This window comes from Pleurodeles waltl, chromosome 2_2, assembly GCF_031143425.1.
Source record: "Pleurodeles waltl isolate 20211129_DDA chromosome 2_2, aPleWal1.hap1.20221129, whole genome shotgun sequence".
NCBI classification, from domain to species: domain Eukaryota; kingdom Metazoa; phylum Chordata; class Amphibia; order Caudata; family Salamandridae; genus Pleurodeles; species Pleurodeles waltl.
Window position 1 is genome coordinate 987295127 of NC_090439.1, and position 26560 is coordinate 987321686.

Below are 26560 nucleotides of genomic sequence, written 5' to 3' on the forward strand. Positions count from 1 at the left end.
CAGTTGAGGGACTTCAGGACATGTAAGAACCACCACCCCCAGAGTGGCCCTGCTGGCCCGCAATCCACCCTAAAATTGACCTGCTTCTTGGTTCCAAGGACACCTTTGAGCACAGCTGTTTGGCTCCCCTATCTGCTCTGAACCCGGCCTCCTTGTCCCCTGCAGCGGAGAACCAGCTGTGCTCTAAGGGTCCCCACCCCTTTTGACCACTACACTCCAAAGGAACCCAATGGACTCACCTTGAAATTCGCCTGTGCAGTGCTTTTCCAAGTGGTCACCCGCCATGGTCCTGCACCTGCTCCAAAGACTTTCAGCAGCTGCACCCGCTGGAACCGGGGGCTGTCCTAACTTTTCTGGCTGGTTTCCAAGACATCTTGCGACCTAAAAACAAAAGGAGACATTGGTAAACGCATTGTCTGATTTTATCTGCATTTTTTAAAGTTTTTTTCCCATTGATTCCTATGGTGTGTAATTACACACAGAAACAAGACATTTTCTAAACTTCGAAAAATCATAAAAATACTTACCCGATTTTTTACAATCTTGGTCTTAACATTTTTAGAAAAATCTGAAGCGTTTTTGTAAATTGGTCTTGAGTTATTCTTTTTAATGTGTGTCCACATTTATTGATACTGTGAGTACAACAAATGCTTAGCACTTCTCTAAGATTGGCCTAACTGCTCGACAAAGCTACCATAAAAATTAGAGCATTACCTCTGTAGTCCAAGGTGGGGTTGTTTGGACTGTCTGCACAGTGCACATACTTTTTGTACTCTGTATAGAGAGCCAGACTCCTACAACACCTACCCAAGGCTTTTCACAAGCTCATTTCACTTGTCATGCTTTTAGGTACATGCCGAGCTGCCATAGTGTGTGGGTGAGTTGTCACTCTCCTCTATTTAAAGACTAGCTTAAAGATATGACATTGTATGAGGAATGGAGAGAAACGTACTCTGACCCTTCGCAGCGTTTCCATACATTTCGTGGTTACCTGCGGTCCATCAGTGATCACTGATGACTGATTGTGACGGGCAATGTTTTCAGCTTTGTAATGGTGTGATGTCTCCGGTCTATTGTTGTAACAGTTCTTTCATTTGAGCCCAATTGTTAGGGGATGTAATTATGCATGTTTATTTTGAAATATTGTGGGACCTTCTCCCATACACCCAACTCCGCTGTGTTATTGCATGTTTAAGTACCAGTAACGTATGTTACCCTGTCTCGAATGCTGCACTGGTAATGACCTATTATCTTATCTGTATTCAACTTCCTCGATAATAAAATAACTAATAACAATAAAATTAAAATAAAAAACAGATATATCTATATCAGGTAAAATATGTTTAAAAAATAATAATTTGTGTCCTCTTCACACCAAAGGTTGTTTTTATGTGGTACTGGGTCTGTGCTTTAATTATGTTGTACTGTGTTCACGTCGTTGACACTCTTTATCTTTCTTACTAAAATAGTTTGGGCTGTTGAGGTTGTTGGGTGGCTCGCTTAATACAACATAGTATTTTACAGAAGAAAGTGTATTTACGGGTCTTTTGATTTTGACTTAACTTGCCAAATTTGTTAATTTAAATCTCTTTTTCGTTTTAGATCTATGCCTGGCCTCTTCTCGAAACCCTGTTTTCTGAAGTTTTAACAAGGGAGGAGTGGCTGAAACTGTTTGACAACATATTTTCCAACCACCCTTCTTTCTTTGTGATGGCAGTAGCAGCCTACATCATATGCTTTCGTGCTCCATTGCTTCAATGTAATCAGAAAGACGACTTTGAGGTATTTTTGTTTATAAAAGTGTCCATGTATATTTTGTCTTTAAGAAGTAAGTATTTTCCCACTTCTCCCACATCGTCTGTGTCCTTGACGCAAACACCACTACTGACACACAGACCAACTGCATGTAAGCAGATACTTAAGTTGCCACTGTTATTATTTGTAAACTATTATATCACATAGCAGTGAGAAATGAGACTGGAAGCCTCTCTTTCCTGTGAGCAAAATCAGCAACTCATTCAACTAAGTAAATAAATGTCTGTATCATTATACCATTGAGTGGTTCAGGTGACTCGACAAACCATTGAAGGTTTTCTCTTCTTATGCTATGTGTGGGATGTCCTTCCATGCTGAAGTAGTTTTGTTTTTTAATACTTTCATTTAGCTTATTATTTGTAAGAAGTTGTTTCCATTTCTATTCATTTTGGGGGTGGGTGTAGGGGTGGTGGTCTGTCAGCAGCATGCCTTTTAAAACTTTGGAGCTATAAACTGTAATTTTTTCTTTTTAGTTCTTGACCCTTATTGTCTTCTTAATGATCAGATACTTTTGGCCAGTTGGGCGCTAATTGCATGTTTGTCTATCCAGGAATCAGAAGCTAGAAGATTGTTGTGGTTTTTCAAGGATTTGTTAAGGGAATCTCCAAGATATGTGATTTTCTGTTTTCAAATCCCTGTAAAATCTTCTTAGTCTATACCCACAGACGTGGATTTGGTCCATGGAGGAACAAGAAGTTCTCAAGAGTTACCTAGTGGTATATTTATTTGTATTTTGTGTCTGCTTTTTGTATAGCTTGCTCAGCCATGATGCCACTTCCAAATGCTACCGGTCTGAGATAGGGTGTGAACCTTCATTTAGCATTCAGATTAAGGATCAGTAAAGGCTCTGTGTCCCATCAGTGACTGCCACAGTGCGTTAACCAGCACGTCAGTGTTCCATGTAGCTGCTGGTATACACACTTCACAATATTTATAATGCTTTTTTTAAGTGCAACAATGGGTACACTCTAGCTAATTAAGATGTGACTAACTGGGTACAGTCACTTCACTGAGTTCAAAGCCCGAATTCCACTGACCCATCTGCTCTCAAAGGAGAAGGCATTAGCACTGACACGATGGTAGCACAAATGTAACACAGAAGGAGCAGGTACATTCTGAAATCTGAGTCAAGCTCTCCTAAGATGTTCTGCTCACTGCCAGCCTCTCGATAACTACTGCTCCTGACTCTAGTGGTGTCTTCAGCAGAAAACCTGGTGTCCTTTTAGCTATGGCAATCATTCATTAATGATTACCCTACTTTAATGCTTCAAACTCTTCGATCTTGAAACCTTTATACTTCTACTAAACAATCCTTCAGGAACCCAGTGTCCGGGCAGTAGCTGGACAAAGGAGAACCAGTCAGTAGAGCCTCCTTAGCATCCTAATTTAAAGAAAATAAATGCTTTCCCAGTAAATGGACATAGTTGTAAGGATCACCTGACGAGCAACACTTTATGGTGCCTAAGTAACATGTTGCACATGAGCAGCATTTGTTCTGGTGAGAATTGATACATGCTAACCATGCCAGGACGAAATTACAATGTGTCACTATTTCATGCTATATCGTCCCACTTGAACTTTATGAAGGCACCAGAAATCATTCTATTCTACTAACTTAGCTTCCTAACACTTTTCTCCCAGTGACTTTGTATCATTTTGAACCCATGGGTGCGTGCTTCTATTCAGGACATCAAATCAAATCAAGCCAGCAATATCTGTGCCTTTGACATGATTCTATAACATTTAGGTACAGCCTTATGCCTAAACCACCTCCCTTCCTTATTCTTGCCAATTTCAGTTTAACCTGCAAGGCTGGTCACACTGATGATTTGTGCTGTGGCCCTGTAATGTGGGCCCTGAACAGATCGAACAGTGTGCAGAAGGGGCTGTATGTCCCTTCAATGGTGAGCATGGCGTTTGTGCACATGCACCTCCTTCCTGCGATACTAACGCAGTAGTTACGGGGGAGAGATTGTATTCCTTTATTGTTGAAATCCGTGGGTGGAACCTTTGTGCCAGCGCCTTGGTATTTGTGACCCCTGATTCAGTTTTGCTATAGTTGTGCCATGGGGCCATCTAGGGTGGAGCCCCAGGTTAAACTGGTGCAGGCCTTCTTTAAGGACCATGGAACTGTTAAGTGAAAAAGGCTGTACCAAGTGGATTTAGTATGTGCAACTCATTCAGCTCAGAGCTCTTATTAATTTTATTAGACTTACAATGTGCCAACATATTGCGTAGCACATTTGTAGCTGTAGTAAGCTGGCTCTATATATACTATATCAAAATTAGATACAGTGTGCACAGAGTCCGGGGGTTCCCAGAGGCTTAACAGAAGCTAAAGTAGATAATGCTAATGCTTTCTTTTGTGGTATTCTGGTTGAGCAGGTAGGCTTATCAGAGGGTAGTGCAAAGCATTTGTTTCACACGCGTAGGCAATAAATGAGGCACACACTCAATGACTAACTCCAGGCCAATGTATTTGTATTGAAAAAATATATTGTGTTACTTTATTCCTAGAACCAAAAGGATCTTGTTGCAGGTAAATGCAAGTAAGTTTGGATTTGGTAAATAAACCGGTTTACAGGCAAGTAACACTTTCCAATTTCAAAAGTTGACAGAGCAATTTTCAGAACAGTCCTGGAACTGGGGGGGAGTGTTAGTGCAATTTTGAGGTAAGTACTTGATTTACAGTTCCAGTCTCCGGGGATTAGGATGCCCACTGGTTGGGGTTCAGGACGACCCCAAACCTACACCACCAGCCACACGGGGCCGTCTGGGTGCAGAGGTCAAATTTGAAGAGATATTTAGAATGGGATCCTAAGGAGACTAAGGGCACGTGAAAACAGATATCTGCTGGTAGGTAAGTACCCTTGACTTCAGAGGGCAGACCTGGGGATTTTAGGTGAGCACTGGGGAGATGGGGGCGGGGACGGCACAGGTCAGCACCAAACACACATCCTCAACAGCACAGGGGCGGCCAGATGCAGGGTGCAAATACAGCATCGGGCTCCCAATGCTTTTCAGTAGAGGGACCCCGGGGGTCACAAAGATGCTGCAGGCTCGGTCTAGAGCAGAGGTCTTCAAACTTTTGGATGCCGGGACCCCCTTGTCAAAGTTTTCAGGTGTGAGGAGCCCTTCCTGTCAAAATCTTTTCTAGAAATTGATACTCCTCATCAGCGACAAGCATAAACGCCCCCAATATCCATGGCAAATCATTTTTATGGTAAGGGAATATTAGTAAACAGTATTTATCAAATCAAAGGTTTGTGGGCGACTGTGGTTTGGAGTCAGAGACTTACTACACAGATCAAACAAAAAATCTACCAAAAGAAGTGCCCAAAAATATGCAATGGTACTTTATTTTTCTCAGTCAAAACATAATTATAAAAACTTATTTGGATGATAACACATTTCTGAACTAGTGTGATAGGTGTGCCTGTTTGTCTCCAGAGTGACGGTCAATTTGTGGATGTATTCTTGCTACTGCCATCCTCAGGTTGTGCTCCACCTCTAGTCACCGTCTGTTTCAGCCTTTCGTTTGAATGCCCTACCATCTTTTTGCAGCAGGAAACGATCCATGGCAAATGTGTGTTTGACCTACGGTACAAAATTCCAAAGTTCAATATTACTGAATAGCTCAGACTTGCTGCTACATGCGGTATAGCTGTATTTTTTCAAAAAACTCTTTGCAGTTCTCAGAATGTCTCAAAAAATCTACTTATTTTCTTTAAAAACACAAATAACACAGTCAGTTCCTTCCACGTGATTAAACAGAAATTGCAGCAGCCGCATGTTGAAGAGGAGGTCTTTGGGCACCGACACGTTTTTATTTACAAATTAGGCACTGCATAAGCAGGTTATCTGGAGTAGAGGTGGATGGGTAGTTGCATGCAGGTGATGTCCAGGGGCAGGAGGTCTAGATTTTGAATGTAAAGAGCCAACCCAAAAGAAAACTACCAATCTATGCTGGTACTCTGTGTCCTCCATAAGCAGGGCACTGGAATTAGGCAATTTTGTTTTTCTACTTTTCCACATAATTAAGAATGTTACACATTTGCAAGACAAATAATTATCTGCTGCATAATCTGCAAATGTTAACAAAAAATTATTCCTCTTGCCCCTGGACAAGCTGTTCAAAAGTTACTAAAAAATACAGCCAGAGTCTTGCCTTGCAATGAACCCATTACTCCAGACGGTTTACTACATGTGCGTATGGATGTTTTCACATTATACATCATAATATGGCACCAAACAATGCAAGGGTCTGCACCTAGTGTCCCAAAAAACCATCACCTATGAACTCTGCAAAAAACAATTAGCACATTCAATAAAGAAAAATGCAGTTGTCAGCATCAGTACACATAAAGCAGCAAATATCAATGCAACAACCAACACATAACAAAATATCAACCAGTACCTAACACCCTGGTATTCACAATCCGTAACCAAAACCCAACACCTGCACATAACAACCCAAAGTTTTGCTCCTATCTAAAGGCCAGCATCCTACAACCCTAAAAATAGCAAATATACCTTGCCACAAACATCCAAAGAACCAGCAATCTGCTACTGTTTTTTTTCCTGATTGAAAATATACTGCCCACAAATTGAGACCTGGTTTTTGCTAACGTTAAACAGTACATCTGTGCCAATCTGACTAGATTTGTTTCCTCTCTTGCCACTCTCCATGTGCAATTTTATTGGTTCGGATAGTTGGCAAGCCTCTCTTCTTTTTTAAGAACTCCTAGAGATCTCACTTTCTCAGTATGTATTTCCCTTTCGTGGAATACCCCCTCCTCCCAACAACCAGGTGAGGACTCAGGCTGTCAGCTATATTTGTCAATGTACAAGCTGTCCACTGGTTTTCAGCACAGCGTTACACATGATTTATTAGGCGCTGTCAGTTCTGTGGTTACCTTGTGAAAGCCACATCTGACTCCCAAACCGAGGCAGGGAGATAAAACGGAGAGACAGCAAATGTACACAGAAGGGGCAGATAGACACCTGCATCGACACTCGGAAGACTCTCGAGCGCAGTCCTATGACTCATCTATGCCTTATTATGAGACAAATCAGTTGGGAAAGGAAAAACAAACATATGTACAACTGAAAGCAAAAACAAAATGCAGTTACAAGTAAGATTCCGCCTGTTTGTGTTTTCTAGGACGCCTTTGTTAAACTGCTGCTCCTTTCAATTGGAAAAGGCATACTCAGGCTCGGCAGGCTAACAGTTAGTTATTGGCCACTTACGATATGATAAACTTGTTTCTGCTTGACGGCTTTAGGCCATCTCTACACATTTGGAATGACTTTCACTCCCCATAGAAGCAGCACACATCAGATCGAACCTCGGCGCATATTTATACTTTTTTAGCGCAGCATTTGCGTCATTTTTTGACGCAAAAGCAGCGCAAACTTACAAAATACAATTGTATTTTGTAAGTTTACGCCGATTTTGCGTAAAAAAACAACGCAAATGTGGCGCTAAAAAAGTATAAATATGGGCCCTAATCTTTTTATTAAAGGGAAATACATTACTAATATTTACATTGCTATGAAAGTGCCATCCATACAAATGAACTGATTAATACTGTTTGTAAATACCGGTTTCTGTAAAGTTTTTAAAAGTGTGTCCATGCTGAAAGAATCGAAGGAGGGCTTTCACACCTACCCTGCTTCGTATTATGAAATCTCATAGAATAACGCCGATTTGGTTTTCAGCAGATCGGGAGAGGTGCGCTACTTACCAGTTCTACAGGGATGAAGTCCAGGAAAGGCAGCAGGATGGAGTGCAAAGCAGTGGGGGGAAAAAAAAATGTCTCCTCTACAAAGCATTGCACGGCTTCTTATTTATGGCCCCAGTTCCTGGCATTTCCTGGTTTTCATTCTGCATTCCCTCTGATTGGAGGACAGTTGTCAATGACGTTACATTATTTTCCAACATCCTCCAATCAGAGAGAATGCAGAATGAAATGCCACTCTCTGGAATCCAAAACAAAGAGCAAACGTTTTGGATTCCAGTTCAAGGCAGTTCCAAGCAGCAGAAGTGCGACCGGGGATGCGCGACCCCCTTTGATTGACTTCACGACCCCCCTGACGGTCGCGACCCACAGTTTGAAGACCACTGGTTTAGAGGGTCGGTTCTGGGAAACCACAGGCTGGACAAGACGGGGGCCGCCTGCTGAACGTTGCTGGTCCGGTGGTCGGATTCCCAAAGGCCAGGGGGCTGCGGGTGCAGGGGTACCTTGAGGCGTCGGGAATCTTCGTCCAGTTCTCTCGCCATCAGGGGGGTCCTCCGGATTTAGGCTTCAGGCGTTGGTCTGTTGGTCAGGAGGGGTCAACCCAGGGTGGACACAAGGTCAGGTTCTCCTGGGGACCTGCTCGGGATCGGTGGGCCATCTGGACTTGGGCTGTGGGTGTCAGGTGTAAAGTGGGCAGGACTTGCGGATCCGGGACAGTTCTGGGGTCCTTCTTGGTGTTCCTTGTGGACAGGGTCGCTATCCGCAGGAGTTCTTGGTCCTCTGGTGGTCACGCAGTCCTCTGGGGGTTTGGAGAGGTTGCTGGCCCTGCAGGATGCATCGCCTTTTTGGCCGGTAGGGCTGGGGCCAAGTCTGTTGGTGTCTGGAGTCTTCTCTGCCAGAGTCGGCTTAGCAGTCCTTCTTCTTGCTTCTTTCTTCTTCTTGTTGAGGTTGCCAGGAATCTGGTGAGCTAGGTTCAGGGGTGCCCCTAAATACTAGATTTAGGGGCATCACAGGGGTCAGAGGGCAGTAGCCAATGGCTACTGTCTCTGAGGGTGGCTACAGCCTTCCTGTGTCCACTCCCTTTGGGGAGGGGACAAATTCCTAACCCTACTGGTCCCTGACCTCCAAACCATAATGACGGATTCTGCATGGGGTGTCACTTCAGCTCTGGACACTTTTGGGGCAAATTAGGAAAAACAGGGAAAAGTGACCACTCCAGGACCTAGCTGGAGTGGTCACTGTTCCGTGTTTTTCCTAATTTTCCCGCCGGACTTGCCGCCAAAAGTGAGGCTTTGTCCCAGGTGAGTGGAGGGGCTTGAAGGGGGGGATAAGGGGCGAGCATCTCCACTAGCTGGATTGCCCTGGGGCACTGTAACAGAAGGTCTGAGTTACAGTTCCTGCAGGGGGGAGGTGTGAAGCTTCTCCACTCAGATCAGGCTTTGTTTCTGACTCCAGAGGGCGCAAAGGCCCTCACCCCATGTGGTCAGAAACTCATCTTTTAGTAGCAGGGTGCACAGACTGGCCAACTGTACACTACAGAGTTGGTTAAAATATAGAGGGCATCTCTAAGATGCCCTCTGGGTGCATTGTGCAATAAATCCAACACTGGCATCAGTGTGGGTTTATTGTGTTGAGAAGTTTGAAACCAAACTTCTCAGCCTTCAGTGAAGCCGTCATGGAGCTGTGAAGTTCGGAATGACAAACTCCCAGCCCATGTATTTATTATGGCCACACTGCACTTACAATGTCTAAGAAATGACTTAGACACTGTAGGGGCATATTGTTCATGCATCTATACCTCACCTTTGTGATCGTGAACCCTTCCTTAGGGCTGCAAGGCCTGCTAGAGGGGTGACTTACCTATTCCAAAGGCAGTGGTTGGTGGGCATGGCACCTCGAGAGGGATGCCATGTCGATTTAGTCATTTTTTCCCTACCAGCACACACAAGCTCCAGTGGCAGTGTTCAGCTGTTTGGTGATGGGTCCCTTAGGGTGGCAAAATACATGCTGCAGCTCTTAGGGACCTTTCCTGGTCACAGGGCCCTTGGTACCAATGGTACTTTTTACAGGGGTCTTATCTGTGTGCCAGAAGTGTGCCAATTGTGGAAACAATGGCACAGTTTTAGGGAAAGAACACTGGTGCTGGGGCCTGGTTGGCAGGATACCAGCACACTGTGAAGTCAGCATCAATATCGGGCAAAAAGTGGGAGGGTAACCTTGCCAAAAGGGTCACTTTCCTACAGTAACGTAAGGAGAAGGGTAGAACAAGGAACTAGATCTAGGCACTAAAGAACAGGGTATATGGAAGAAGTTCTATATGAGAGAAATCAGGAGCCCATCACAAGATATGTTTCTGATATGGCTACTTGCACATTGAAGACTCCAGTGAGGAGTTTTATTTTTAGTGGCCTTTTGAGGGCAGGTAGGTTCGGCATGGTACAAGACTAGGATCCAAGGACTTCCTTAATTGAATATCCTGCCTTTTCAAGGTCTTTCAAACTTGTTTCTTTACTCAGAAGTTTGGTTTGTTGGTCAGATTAATCATACCACTCAATGTAATAACCCCCCGGCAGCTAACATCCACCCCTCATCTCCCAGCAGTCTTCATTCCTTCATATCCCCTTGTTGTGTGAGCACCTAAGTCTAGTAACTTGTCTTTTAATTGTACATAACAAATGTTACTATCTGCCAATTTATGGTGTTTCATTTGCGAGTTCTGGGAGGACAAAAGGCCCCCTGGTCTTTGCAGAAAATCTAACTTGTAACCTGCTGCCAATCCACACTTTTTCACAGAGCAAAGGTTTGCCTTGCTGAGCTGTTATTTCAGCATGTTGCTGATAGTTTCTCATGTCAGAATTTATGTTGTTGAATGCTTGCTCCCTGCAAGATATTTTGAAATTAACGATATAACCTTAATGCTTGTGGTATCTGTAGTTGTGGATACACATGCTGTGCATTTGTCTGACATCTAGTGTTGGACTCAGGCATTTATATCTTGTTTTTCATTGAAGTAAGTCTTTGCGCGTCATGGAACCTAGTGACTCCACCCGCTGGTGGTAATACACATGTGCATCGGCTCAATTGCTATATTGTTATTTCTCTGCCGTCAGGTTCAGCTATTCGGAAGTATGCTCCAGTTTGATGCCACGTAGTGTTCTCGCCGGCCTTCGGATCCATTCCTCGTCGGTTCTTTAGAACAATCCCGCTCTTCCTCGTTCTCCACTTGCCTGTTCCTTCTACTCAATCAACAGCCTTTGAACTCCTGTTGTTTGAGTCATGAATGTCCTCATAGTGGAAAGGACTAGATTTCGGATCTGGCCCACTCACCACACCAAGTTCCATAAGAACCGATCTCCACAAGGTTTGCAACCTTTGCTTGTCTCCAGATCACCACATAGACTACTATTTAGCATGCCTTTTGTTCCAAAACAAGATGACCATTCAAAACTGGCACTCTCGCTGAACAGAATTGGCCTCCAGGGTGCATAGGAGAGAGGAGTAAGATACCCCGGACCTCTGTGATGAGCAAGAGAAGTTGAATGTTATGCAACTGGATGCTCCACGCCCCGAAGTCAAGACAGCTTTTTTCCCAAAAAACATTGAGTCCAGGGTGGATGTAGAAACAGACGATTATCTTCTGAGGCAGCATCCACCGAAGATAACAGTGGGTGCTGACACCCTTTCTACTCACCAAGTGGAGGCACCAGCCCTGAGCTCCCCTGCTGCCTCTGAGGCCTCCAGTGCACCATTGCCTTCTGGCCCTGGTCAACGCCTGTTCCACACTCTGTACCAGAGATCTCCTTGAGCGTCGACTGCCGCTTTGGCTCCCAGCTCAAAGGCACAGGTTTGCCAGTCTGCAGACTGGAAACGGGTAAATCCAAAGCATTCGGAGCCGAAACGCACTGCCACGCAGCATTCAGATCCAAAGGACATTGCCCTGAAGAATTCAGAGCAGAGCTTGGCACCATCTGGGCATAGACCTTTTTCGGCTCTCTCCAGACTTCCTTGTACTACTGCGTCCTCTGCTGCCTCTGAGTACTACGACCAAGCAATCCTCCAGCGGCTCCAGGAACACCTCGACTCCACAGCAGCAAATCCACATCCAGCCAGGCACTAGTCAGATCCTGACAAAACCTCCACAGTTGCTGAAAAACTATGTTATCCAGTATTGGATCTTTCATAAATTCACATGCTTGAATCATCCCCGTCGTCGAAGTGGGAGTCCCACGGTACATAAAATAGCAATAAATAATAAATATTTTTTTTTTGCTATAGGCTATAATGGAGCCAGAGCTTGCTCATATAGCCTATCCATGTCCTTTTGTGAAAGGACCCAAACCTGCCTGCTGTCCAGTCAGGCACCAGCACCCTCTAGAACCTTCTCCAGAGAAGCTCCCTTCCTCAGATTTTCTACCGCACGTCGTGTGAAGGGAGTCTCCCTGAGCTCTGCTCAGTTTTTTCTTCTACTTCAGAGATTTTCTCTCAAGAAAGCTTCAAATATGTCAGATTCTTCTAGAAAAGGCCTTTTCCGCCCTTGCAAGACCTGTGGGAAGAAAAGGCTCTATGTGGATGACCCACATAAAGAATATTTGTACTGTCTCTACCCACAACATCAGGTTAAGGACTGCAAAATATGTCGCACCTTCTCCACAAAGACCCTCAGAGACCGGGAGGGCAGACTCCTGACATGGTTACAGGCCAAATCCTGTACTTCAGGTGAGGAGAGTGGGTCAGAGAGGCCACATAAAAGGTCCAGATCTGAGGACCTAGGCCACATAGAGAAATCCAGGAAGAGGCAGAAATCTCATCATGGGAAGGGCTTACAGACTTCAGTCTCCTCTGAGCCTTCCTCTCCTCTTCAAAAGAAGGAGTCCTACCATCTATCTCCTTCTTCAGAGCCTTCCACTTCTGGAAAAATGACTCTGAAAATTAGAACAACGGCGACAACACCGTCGACGACCGTGACGACGACGACGGTACCTACATCTACCGTTTCCACTTCATCGTCAACGAGACCGTCGTCCGCGTCGACGACCTTAACATCGACGGTAAGGGATCCGATCCCCTCTCTCCAAACTCCATCGGCACCGTCGACGACTGCCCCGTCGACTATAACCTCAGCGACGCCACTCTCATCGGCGCTATCGCCATTGACGGGGTCAAAGAAACTACCGTCGACGACACTATCGTCGGCGAAACTATCGTTGGCGAAACCATCGTCGGCGACGCCACCGTCGATGGAAAAATCTGTACCATCCACGGCTGCATCAACTTTCACGCCATCAACAGCAGTGATGCCTAGTAGACACGTTGAGGCCATTCCTACCTCTTCCAGGTCTCCAGATCTCCGAGCCATGGTCAGAATCAGAAATCTACCTGCACAGGACGTTTATCCAACCGACACATCTCCAAACAAGGTGTCGACTTTACTACCCAGTCATCTTCTTGACTGGGAGGAATCGGATGAAGGTTCTTTCGGAGATGCACATAGCCCTTCGCAGCTCCATGTCAAATACCAAGATGACGATGAAGAGAATGAGTATGAACAGTATCAACCATACTACTCTCATCAGGACCAATACTCTGAAGCACGGGAGCCTCAACACAGAGACACCGTACAAATGCCTTCCTCCTTAATCCAGGATTTACAATCCATGCTTCAGGATTATAGGAGAAGGTTTCCAGCGGAAGGTCAACCACCGGCTCCGGTCTCTACGGTGATGCCAGTTAATGCTCCTCCTCCTCCAGCTACTGCAAGATCAACATCACACTCTGTGTTAGCTGCACCCCCCAGAGATGAAGGTTCCACTTCAGGGGAAGAAGAACAAGAAGAAGGAGAAATTTCAACTCCACAACATCCTACCGAGGAATGGGATGATTATTTGGCCCCCACTCCTTCTCCACCACCTCCTCGCCCCTCTGATTCTCCGCCCGAGGACATAGGTGGTTTCCATAATCTTATGGACAGAGCCGCAGTACGTTTCCACCTACCAACATCTGTCTCCCAATCGGAATGTTTCCTGCATGATTTCAAAGAACAATCACGGAAGTCAGTACGGTCCATTCCGATTATTGATTACATATGGAGCGAGGGCACAAAAATTATGCGGAATCCGGCTACGGTTCCTCCAGTTCCACAAAAACTGGATAAAAAATATAAGGCAACCCAAGATTCTCCGGCATACGTTACTGGCCATCCAAAGCCTGATTCGGTCATCTCACAGGCTGCTCAAAGACACTCCAAAAATCCATCAAAGCCTATCTCCACTCCTCCAGACAAGGAAGGTCGCAGACTGGATAATATAGGCAAGAGATTCTCCTCCATGTCTGCAATCACTGTCAGGGCAGCGAATTCATTAGCAATTTTAGGCCGATATGATCGTCAAATGTGGTCCGACATGCAACCTTTCCTGGACCTCATCCCAGAAAATAAGCAAGAAGAGGCACGAAAGATCCTACAGGAAGGTGAGCGTGCGTCGGAAGAGATTATTGACTGCGCTCTGGACATAGCCTCTACTGGTTTCCGCCAACTAGCGGGTGCCGCTGTCTTACGATGACAAGGTTGGCTCAAGGCCACATCTTTCAGACCAGAAGTGCAGTCCCGAATTCTAGACATGCCTTACGATGGGGAATCTTTGTTTGACGCACTTCAAACCATTAAGATGGACACAGACACGGCCAAGTCCCTGGGTACCCCGCAGTACAGGAAGCAGCCCTTTCGAGGGGCTAGAGGGAGAGGTTTCTCCTCATTTCGAGGTTCCTTTCATAGACAATACCAGCAATCCCAGTACAGGCCTTCATACCACCAGCAGTACAGGGAATCATCGACTGCCTCCAATACCAGACAAGGAGGGAAACGAAGGCAGGGTTCACAATCCAGAGATCAACCCAGAAAGCAATGATCTTCCACAGGCACCGGCTATGCTCCCTCAATGCCCGCAACATCAACAAATAGGAGCAAACATTTCCAACTTCATCCAAGAGTGGAAGAAGATAACATCGGACAAGTGGGTGCTGGATATAGTGACAAGAGGTCATACCCTGGAGTTCACACAAAAGCCACTGCTTCACCCACCAACATCAGGCAGCTCTCTCCACCTTCGTCTGCTTCAAGCGGAAGTCTTCAGCCTTCTGGCCAAAGGGGCTATAGAGACAGTTCCTCTGCAGCAACGGGGTCTCGGATTCTACTCCTGTTTTTTCCTCATAAGGAAGAAGTCTGGCTAGTGGCGTCCTATATTAGACCTCAGGAAACTCAACAAGTTCCTTCGGAAACAATCCTTCAGGATGATCACACTGTCCGATATCTTGCACCTCTTGAATCCTGGAGATTTTATGACAACCTTAGATCTCCAGGACGCCTACTTCCACATTCCAATACACCAAAAACATCGCAAATATCTTCGTTTTACAGTAGCCGGTGCCCATTGTCAATTCAGAGTCCTGCCATTTGGCCTCAGATCAGCTCCGAGAATCTTCACGAAATGCCTTGCCCCAGTTGCAGCCTCCCTCAGAAGCAAGGGTTTCCAGGTGTTCCCTTACCTGGACGACTGGCTCATTAAAGCTCCGTCATCTCTACTAGCCTCAAAAGCCACAGATGCCTGCCTAAGACTATTCAACAGTTTGGGTCTAACAGTGAACCTACAAAAGTCAGTCGTGTTTCCTGCACGCAGGAGAGTTTTCCTGGGAGCAGAATTGGACACTATCCAAAACAAGGCATATCTTACCCTAGCAAGGCAGCAGAAGCTGACCCAATTGGCTGTCACAATCTCCGCAAGAAAGTTCGTTTCAGTACAACTATTCAAATCGCTTCTGGGCATGATTTCCTCAGCCATAGTCCTAGTACCGCTGGCAAGACTCAAAATGAGGCCTCTTCAAGAAGAACTACAACTTCAATGGACCCAGTCACAAGGATCCTTCGACGATTTAATAACCATCACACCAAGGATTCGGCAGACGTTAGAATGGTGGTCTCACATCAACCACCTCTCCCACGGTCTAACCTTTCTGGCACCAATAGCAGATTTCTTTATCACCACGGACGCCTCCTTGGAAGGATGGGGAGGCCACTTACAAGACATGCGCATTCAAGGCAGATGGTCCAAGCTCCAAAAAGAGATGCACATAAATCTGTTGGAACTGAAGGCGATTCATCTTACGCTCAAAGCTTTTCTGCCACGCATCGCAGGATCATCAGTGTTAGTCAGAACAGACAACACAACAAGCATGTTCTACATCAACAAGCAGGGAGGAACAAGATCCCTCTCCCTCTCAAGGGAAGCTCAGCCTCTCTGGAACTGGCTCACACGGAACAACGTCCGCCTCAGGGCAGAGCACCTGGCGGGGATCAACAATGCTCTAGCGGACTCTCTCAGCAGGACAGACGACAACTGTCACGAGTGGGAACTCAACCAGACCATACTCGAGAACATTTTCCAACGATGGGGTCGGCCGATCCTAGACCTGTTCGCCACCAATCTGAACGCCAAATGCCAGTTTTATGCCAGTCGATACCCACTCCCGGGGTCTTGGGGAAATGCTCTTTTGATAAGATGGTCCAGGATCTTTGCATACGCTTTTCCCCCCATTCCACTGATTCCCAGACTCCTCAGGAAAATGAAGACCGAATGCTGCAAGATCATTCTCATAGCTCCCAAGTGGCCGAGGCAGTACTGGTACACGGAGCTCCTCCTCCGGTCAATAGCCAATCCAGTCCGTCTCCCTTGCAACAACAATCTTCTATCGAAGAATCAGGGTCTCAACTTACATCCCGACCCAACTTCACTGCACTTGCATGCTTGGCTCCTGAGTTCAGAGAGTTCCAAGATATGAACATCGACCAAGAATGTAGGCTCATATTATCTAAAGCACGAGCAGAGAGCACGAACAAGACATACAAATTAAAATGGAAGAGGTTCTGTGTTTGGTGTTCTCAGAACAATTTTCACCCATTTCAAATCAATCCTGAGCAAATTCTTCCTTACCTGCTCTTCCTTTCCAAAGCTGGTCTTTCCTATGCATCAGTCAAGATTCACCTAGCAGCTATAGCCTCTTACAGACGATCGGCTAACACTCCGTCAATTGGTTCAACCAGAGTCATCAAACAGTTTATGAAAGGGCTGTTCCGCACCTTTCCTCCGGTACGCTTACCTCCGCCAGAGTGGCACCTTAATATTGTTCTCTCCCAACTCATGAAAGCCCCTTTTGAACCCATCCATAGAGCTGAACTCAAGTACATCACCTGGAAAGTGTCAACCTTGCTCGCTCTCACCTCTACCAGAAGAGTCAGTGATATACAAGCGTTCACTACTAAAGAACCCTTTTTAGTTTTTTCTGAGGATTTCGTTATGCTCCGAACCAATCCCAGATGTATTCCAAAAGGTCCATCTTCGTTCCACCTCAATGAACCCGTTATTCTAGGAACCTTTTTTCCAAACCCTACTACGATAGCAGAGAGAACTCTCCATTCTTTGGACATTAAACAATGCATAAAATTTTACCTGCAAAGTACCAAGCACATCAGGAAATCAGACCAACTCCTAGTATCTTATTCTCTGGGACGTCAGGGAACAGGAGTAACCAAGGCCACTATAGCCCGATGGATTTCTTCAACAATCCAATTTTGTCACACCAAGGCAGGAAAACCCTTGACTAGGTGCCCGAGAGCCGTCTCCACATCGGCTGCTTTGTTTCAAGGTATTGCCCTTGAAAAAATTTGCCAGGCTGCGACATGGAAAACTACGCACTCCTTTATGCAGCACTATTGTTTGGAGTCATCACAAAGAACAGACTCTCTAGTAGGACAGGCTGTGCTACGCCATCTCTTTCATTAAGGTGAGACCTTTCCTTAGTTATAGTCATATGGTTTGAGATGCAAATACCCATGTTTCTATTATGCTTCCATGTGAATATGTAAAGTGTATGTATGTACTTAGGAATGTGTATGCAGATAGATGAATTATATATATATATATATATATATACGTACTTAAAGTATCTGTATTCCTTCGTAACTCACGGTCAGAAATGTATGAGTTTTCTATGATTGTTATTATTATTATGATTATTATTATTTATATTTGAGATAGAGAGTCTTCATGCTCGCACCCTCCACCCACGCTGGATACAATGTTTATCAACCATACTGCTGTCTATTCAGATTCAAGCATGTGAATTTATGAAAGATTCAATACTGGATAAGAAAACAAGTTACTTACCTGTACCTACAGTTATCCAGTATTGGTATCTTTCATAATTTCACATGCGACCCACCCGCCTCCCCTTTGATGCTCGCATTTCCTCTCAGGTTTAAATTTTTCTCTCTCGTGCTGGAAAATCTGAGGAAGGGAGCTTCTCTGGAGAAGGTTCTAGAGGGTGCTGGTGCCTGATTGGACAGCAGGCAGGTTTGGGTCCTTTCACAAAAGGACATGGATAGGCTATATGAGCAAGCTCTGGCTCCATTATAGCCTATGGCAAAAAACATGTATTTATTATTTATTGCTATTTTATGTACCGTAGGGCTCCCACTTCGACGACGGGAATGATTCAAGCATGTGAATTTATGAAAGATGCCAATACTGGATAACTGTAGTTACAGGTAAGTAACTTGTTTTCTTCCTCATAAAAGGAAATTGACTTTTCAGGAGGATCTTAACCTTCCTGTGCCTTTCACTCTCAAAAGGCCTAAAAAGCATGACAGGGCTATCTCCCCACTGCCTCCTACTAGACCTTCTCCTCCCCTCCCTCTTTCCCACCCTCTCCTTTACTGCATGTGGATTCTCCACAACACTCACCACGGTTTTCCTCTCACTCGGGGGGTGTGGACAGTCCAAGGCTACCCTATGAGCCTCCTCCACGCCCACAGGGCCCACACCCTTGGGATGATTGACACAGAACCCCCAGTGGACTCAGACCCATACCTGTACCCTGCAAGTCCTTCTCCCCCAAATGACGTCACCTCTTACCATGAACTACCTTCCACAATGTGGTGATGTATCTGCAGCATGGGGAGGATGATTCCGACATGGAGACCGTGTCCTCCACCCAAAGCTCTCGCCAGTACCTTCCCATGCTCAGTGGGGTTCTCAGATCAGCTACCCATATATTTAAGGGACCAGTTACACTGAAAATCATTACATCTAGGGTTGATAAGAAATTTAAGGCCTTCCCTAATGACCCTCCATACATATGAGGCCAGTTACCACCTGACTGTCTAGTTGTGCATGCAGCTAGGAAACACGCTAAAACACTGGCCCTCCCTCTGGGAGAGCAAGAAAAATTGATGCCAAAGGCTGGTACACATTGGCGCATTGCCAACTCAATCGACCTATTATCCCGGTTTGATTAAGCCCATTCGGATCAGATGGTGGACCTCAGCCAACATCTCCCAGAGCAGTTCCATAAGAAAGGACAAAAACTGGTGTTCTACAGTTCCTACAAATGTAGCAGGCATTTGTATTAGACCAACATGAACTTCACAATATAGAGAATCAGTCGACACATACCATGGGTAAGTGTTGTCGTATCTCGGCTAGCTCACAGTACCACATCCAACCCCAAAAACAGAAAAGGGCAAGATGTTGTTAGCAACCTCGAACATGACACTCTGATCCCTAAGGAATCCATGGAAACAGATCTGACGCTTTCTTTAATTTACTCTTGCAGGCACAAAGTACACACAAGAAAGATATGGAGAGCATTTTCAAATTGTCTATTAAAATGGTTGTATTCTTGTGTAAAAAGCATGTACTGAGATTATTAACAAGATGAGACATACTATGGAAACCGGCATTGTTAAAATGGAAAATAGGATAAACAGTTCAGCCATAACAGTTGTTGCTAAAGCTAATGTTTATGTACTCCTATCTATATCAAAGGCTATGCTAAAGAAAGCATAGTGGGAGTACCCTCTGCCAGATCAGATGGGATGGTCTAAACCCTTTACCTTGGTGGTAGGAATCTGGAAGCCAGGATAGGTTATCCTCCTTGGCAGGGTGGAGGTCTAGGTCAGCAGGGATGCATCTCGGTTACAGCTCATAGAGGTTCCATGACATTCCTGGCATCGAAGTGCTCCTGTCACTGAATAATAGCATGGAAGCTGTTTATATAATAAAGCAGCATTCTTATCACACAGTGCGAAAGATGCAGCTCGGCTTGTTCACTTCGTCTGGCTACAATGAGTTGTCTCCTAACAAGCACACCATGAAAGCAAACAAATGACATTGTGTTCCTAAAGGTATGACCCTGGAATTAGCTGTTCAGGTCACAAGGCTTCAGTGCCTATCAGAGATGCCCACAGCACATTCATGCACTAAAGTGTGGCAAAGGTTAGTACCAAAAGGAGATGTCAACTTAAGGAGCTGAATTCTAAAATGGCAACTGCATACAAGCCACGTGACACCTTCTCCTTGGTTGTGAGGAGACTCCAAAAACTGGCCACTCTAAAAGCATATTTAAAATATAACATTACATCTCTTAAAACTTTAATACCACAATCACAAAGTAAAAATCAAGGATAAAAAATGCCAACTGAAAGATTTTTGCAACCACTTAAAATAATCAATAAAAACAATTTAAAAGCAAAAAGGGCCAAATTAAAAGTCTAAGAGGTTTCCATACTACATGATGGTAGCCATGAGAGGTCCACCAAGTCAGAAAAGTAATTTGGTTTATCCACAGTAGCCTGGGGAGCAACTCCAAAGAAGAAACGTGGCCAGTACCAGCCTCATCAGCTGAAGCCGCAGACAGAGGTGCCAGAAGTGTAGCATGTGACGAGTAGTAAGACAGCACAGGTCCTGGAGCGGAAGCATCCATCCAAAATGGCCCAGGACACTCACAATGAGCCTCCTGCAGCAAAGGTAACAACATCAGAAAACAATAAATGTGCATCCTCAACGGAGACACTAACAGATCCATATCCATAGTGTGAGCCAATTGTGAATCAAGGCATATATCTAGTGCTCACTCGAAAGAGCACCAGAGGTAGTTGAATACAGGCTCTACACCCTGAAACCACATGGGCCTCCTATTACTCTGCCATGCCTAGCTGCATGTGTCTGGTTTTAAACTGGAGGTCCAGCAGCACCTTTATGATGTGCCCTTCGATGTTCAGCATCTCTTCTTCCCTCAGGTTGACGAGGTGCTGGGAAAAATCAAGATAGACACTGACACGCCCAAAGCGATGAATGCTCCTTTCAATGTTCAAATACCGTGGAGCAGCAGAAGCTTCCACCACAGAAACCTCCTCCACTTTCACAAGGCCCATGCAGCAGTCGCCTTCCCGGAGCAAGTACAGGGTTGGCTGCAGGGACAATAATGGTAAAGGCATAGGCAGTGCTTAATTTGAGCTGGTGGTTTCTGGTGATCGGCATGGGCACTTCATTGTAAAAGGCAGCGCTTGTGACAGTGTGCCACATGCTTGCGTTGTCTGGTCAATTTAGAGATAACCACAACAGTGGTCAATTATTATTTCAATATCCATTAAGAATGACTATTTCCTGCTGCCCAAGCCATTCTTATAGCTTTGAGGGGCTAGAATAGTCTGCATGGGCTCACTTGTAGGAGCAGGATAATTAGTTGTGTTATTTACTGTCCTTGGCAGTTTGGCAGGAGCAATGTGCGGATGCAAGCTGCAGTGGTCTTCTGACGAGAGCCCTGGCATTTGTGTTATTTTTTTTCCAAATTAAACAATGGGTAGAGGAAAGGGAGCAGCTCCAAAAGGGGCTGCCCTTCCAAAACAGTGACTCTCCACCTCCGCCCTGATCACATAACACCTGTCGGGAGAAGGTTGCCGGGGTGTCTGCCCCGTTGGTCAGAATTCAACTATGCCCATTGGGTTCTTAGTATTATAAGGCAGGAGTACTGTCTGGCGCTCACTCAGGCACCACAAAACATTCCTCCCCACCATCACAATGTCCTTCAAGAGGAGATACAGGCTTTCCTTGCCCAAGGGACTATAGAGCTGATCCTGCAACAACACTGCTGAAAAGGGGTCTGTTCCTTGTACTTTCTTATCCCCAAGAAGGACAGCTCCCTCAGACCCATCCTCAGTCTCAGGCCACTCAGCAAATACTTTCTGTTAGCTCACTTCCTCATGGTGACTCTACAAGACGTCATACTACTACTCCAGAAAGGTGACTTCTGGAGTGGGAGCTCCAGCCCCAGGCTCTAATCCCTTAATTCTGGAGGAGGGTTCCCACAAATAGACCTGTTCGCCTCTGCAGAAAACACAAAATGGCCATACTTCACTGCCAGGCTACCACACCCACAGTCCATGGGCAATGCACTATGAATGAACTGTTGAGGGGCATTTTCTTACACTTTCCAGCCTCTCCTACTCCTACAATTTGTAGTATAGAGGCTGAGGCAGAGATCCCTCACGCTCATCCTAGTGGCACCAACATGGGTGGGCACATCAGCCATGGTATGCCACACTGATCGAACTCCGTCTAGTTCCCCACAAGAAGTTCCCCTTCAGGACGGACCTTCTAACACAAAATCTTGGCGCTTTCAGACATTCCAGCCCTCAGCAGCTTAACCTAGCGATATGGCTCTAGAGGTCATAGAGTTTGGCTGTCCAAACCTATTGGAGGCATGTATATCTATTCTCAAAGAAATATGCAGGTCGACTACCAGGGCGTGCTATGCAGCTAATAGGAAGCATTTTATGCACTACTGTCTTCCTATGCGTATCAATCTTCTCACAGCATCGGTACATGACATTGTTATCTGCTCCACCTGCAGAAATCAGGCCTTGCCTACACTTCCATTGATTACACCTGGTGGCTGTAGCTGCCTACTTGCAAAATAGGCAACTGTGAGAAATTGCCTTTATTTGACATGGTTGGCCCCCCCACTTTTTGCCTGGTATTTGATGTGGTTTCAAAGTAGTTAGTTCCCACGGTCCCTACTAACCAGGTTTTCTGGGCCAGATCTCTATCCCAAATTGGCAACACCTTTAGCTGCCACTATAAGTTTCTAGTAAATGGTACTTAGGTACCCAGTTCATGGGGTTATAAGGGTAGGCTCCTGAGGGCAGCAGCACATATTGTGCCACCCTCAGGGACCATGCGTCCAAGTGCACCCAGCACTGCCATTGCAGGCCGAGTGTCCTGGTGCAATCCTAAAATGCAAAACTTACTTAGCACGCAGCCTGTGTGACCTGTCCACTACCCACTGCATGCAATATAGGTAAGCCACTTCTCTGGCAGGCCTTTCAGCCCCAAGGCAGGGTGCACTGTACCGCATGTGTGGGCATAGATGCATGAGCTGTATGCCACAACTGCGTCCTTGCCAAACCTCGGACATAGTAAGTGAACAGCAGCCATTTTAAATGCCTGTGCTGGACACTGGTCAGAACGAGTTTCACCACTAAATGATGGCCACTCTCAACCCTGGGTTGTTTGGTATCAAACAGCTCAGAACAATAAATCCAAACTGGTACCAGTAGTGGATTTATTGCAAAATGTACCCAGGGGCCACCTTAGAGGTGACCACTGCAAAAGCTAACTAATCCTGGCATGGCTGATGACTGGTCCTAACCAGCCTGCCACCGCGCCAGACAAGTTTCTTGATCCCTGGGATGAGGGCCTTTGCTCTCTGGGGCCAGAAAACAAAGCCCTTCCTGGGCAGAGGTATTGCACCTCCTCTCCCAGGAATGTGCACAGCCCTGCCTGTGAGCTTCAAAGGGCTTGCCGCCTGTGAAACCCGACCCCCACCCCTGCTGCTAGCAGCAGATGGCTGCCCCCGTTGCAAACCCCCCGCTTTTGGCAGGAGCAACAGCAGGAAAATGCACAAAGGACAGGAGGTGTAGCCACTCCCATCTTGCATGGTAGGGAGATAGACAATCAGGGATAGGAAAGTGACCTCTACCCACATGAAGTGGTTGCATAGTGGGTTTAGCCACCCTATGGTAGATGGCCCATTGGCCAATATTAGGAACTCCCCTAAACGCCCACTAAATGCAATATTGGTATTAGTGGGAACCCTTAGACCTTCAGATCAGATTCAACGGAGACAAGAAGGCCAGCAACAAAGAAGACTCAAGGCTCGAGAACTGAAGTCCTGCTGCACCAAGAAAAAGGTGCCAAACCCTGCCAGGACTCAACGATCATCATTGAGGGGTTGACAAGACATCGGACAGACTCTAAGAAACTCCAGAGGACCTCCAACCTTCTGTAAAGTGCCAAGGACCTCCTTCCAGAGTGAAGGCATCTCTCTCTCTGCAACCAACAAGCAGAAACAAGTGAAGTCCAGTTCACTGACTGGCCACTGACCAAGGAACTGGACACAGCAGCTGGACCAAATTCCACCCAACAGACTTGGAGGTCAAAGTCTGCCAAGTGTGGTGGCACTGCAACCTCCAGTGACTGAACTGTGCAATAGCCAGGGGTATTGGACCACCAACGTCGGACACCCAGAAGAAAAGTCCTCCAGGAGTCACTGAGGACCTGAAGACAGCACCAGTCAAGGGATTTCAGGACACGTAAGAACCCCCCCACACTCTCAAAGTGACCTGCCTCCTGGTTCCAAGGGCACCTTTGCAACAGCTCTTGGCTCACCTATCTGCTCTGCACCCGGCCTCCCCTTCCCCAAAGACTCAGTAACTGCTACCGCTGGAACTGGTAGCTGCCAGAACGTCTCCGGCTGGTCCACAGGACATTTCGACAACCTCAACCTAAAAACGCATTGCCTGATTTTTATATGCACTTTTAAACTTTTGTCCCATTGATTCCTATGGTGTGTAATTACTCACTAAAACAGCATTTTCCAAACTTTGAAAAATCATAACTTAAAAAGTACTTACCCGATTTAGATGATCTTGGTCTTAAAAAGTTTCCAAGGTGAGTGTGGCACGCTAGGTGATCAAATGCATACAGACTTCATATGCAAAAGCTAAAGGGACCCTGCCAGTCCCACCCAGACCTCATTCTACTCGTAAGAATGGGGCTTTTATGGCCTTCTTAGATACTATACCATTAGCTGACATCTCTAAAGAAGGTACTTGGCCCACCCCTCATACATTTACCAAACACTACTGCGTGTATGTCCTGGCCAGAAAACAAGCTAGAGTTGGTCAGGATGTCCTATGCACACTTTTCCAGTCTTCTGCAGCATCCTCAGGCTAAGCCACCACTTTAGGAAGGACTGCTTTACAGTCTATGCACAGCATGTGTATTTACAGTTACACATGCCACATATGGAAAATGTAACTCACCCTGTAAGCATCTGTTCGTGGTAAGTAGTGCTGTAGATTCACATGCACCGGCCCTCCTCCCCAGTCGCCTGTGATTGTTGCAGATTTCTTCTTTCCTTCTATTGTCTTTAATACTTTGCTGTGCATGGTCATCTTTACTGTGTCTCTGTTCTCCATCTCCGGTCTCACTCTCCGTGCAGAAAAAAACATTCTAACAATGGAGCCGATGCCGATGAGCATTACTACTAGCGGGGGGAGTCACTAGGTCCTGTGACTCTAAAAGACTAACTTTGAAGAAAAGCAAGTTGTACACATCTAAGCCCAACACTAGGTGGCAGAAGTATGCATAGCATGCAAATCTATAGCACTACAGGCCACGAACGGACATTTACACGGTAATTAACATTTTCCTTATTGGCTATCCTGTTACCTGGCTTAGAGTCATGGGAATGAATATTCCTTCCTTATAAACCGGGTGTAGTTTAGCTAGAATGATAACTTGACATCAACAGCTTCACTTTTATGTCTGCTGCCTATTGTGATATTATTCTTTTTCATCTGTCAGCCATTGGGAATGCTGCTAAGTTTAACTGTAATTTTCAGTGTTTTAAGTGAGATGAAAAACGTTTTTTAGGGGTGGAGAGTTTCTCTGAAAGGTGCATGACTGTAGAAGTGTAACTAAGAATTATTTTCAAGAGTGTTGCCTATGTAATTAAGGATGTGGCTTAAAACAAACCCTTTTCTTCACCCACTGTGCTGCCTGTCTAATATATCTAGTAAATGGGTGCCTCTGTGTGAATTTTCTGTTATGTAGCCTGACAATCCCCAAACAAAAAATATACAACAAAATAAACTAGACCTATTTACCCACTGCCTACCACCAGTTTACCCACTGCTTGTTGGCAGTATCTGATAATAGAGCAACATCAATAATTTTATAGTGAACCAATAACATTTGAAATGTTTCATTCTAAAAATAGGAGACTGTGAATTAAACATTATTAAGTTCTGTGGCAGGAGTAATGGTCTATGAAGTGTCTTTATCGCTCCCTTACTGTCCTCTGCATCTGATTCTGTTAGACACTTAAGTCCTTTTCCAGACATCTTCCAGAAATCCTCCACCTGCACATCTCAGCACGTCCCTCCTACCTCTTCAACATTCTCTGTTCACTCTGTTCTTCTGCATGTACTCCCTTAAGCCACTTTGTCTGCACCATACCCTCTATGTATTTCAAACACACACGTCCAATCTCTCTCCTTACCAGTAAAGGCATCATTTTAGTTGCCTTTGGCACTGTCAGTGTTTCAACAGCTGTGTCTCTTTCACTCACGCAAACTGACAATTACAACAGGCACAGCACAAGACTAATCCAAGTAACTAACAATAACCACTGGATTAACCACTAACCTTGGGCTCCGAAACATCGTGGTGCACAGCGCTTCAACAAGTCATCAGAGGTAGTAAGTGCTACATAACTGCAATTTCAGTGCCGACCGTTGCTTTGTGTGTTCTGCAGAGTGGCAAAGACACAGATACTTCTGTTATCCATTGACAGGCATTGTGAGAAACTGGTGCTTCCTTCGGCCTTAGCTCTGAAGATCTCTGTATCCCCTGCCATAAGCCCTCACCCACAACTTGCATTCCCTCAGACAGGTGATTCAGGTCACAGTATGTACTTTAAAACATTAATATGTTGCATGAAAAAAGGCAACATCTGGAAAAGCAAATACCCATTGGGATTGCAAGGCAAAGTGAAATGTAAACAGGGTTATGGGTAGGTGAAACATAGGAATTGTGGCAAAGGATTTTCCT

The 26560-nt window shown here is 45.5% G+C and overlaps 1 protein-coding gene across 1 annotated transcript in view; it reads left to right on the forward strand.

Moving 5' to 3' along the window:
* Positions 1-26560, forward strand: part of TBC1D31 (TBC1 domain family member 31) — a 578066-nt gene that overhangs the window by 325089 nt on the left and 226417 nt on the right. Inside the window, exon 13 of the mRNA XM_069220688.1 lies at positions 1603-1782. Coding sequence (XP_069076789.1) covers positions 1603-1782 — 180 coding nt within the window. The remainder of the gene's footprint in view (positions 1-1602; positions 1783-26560) is intronic.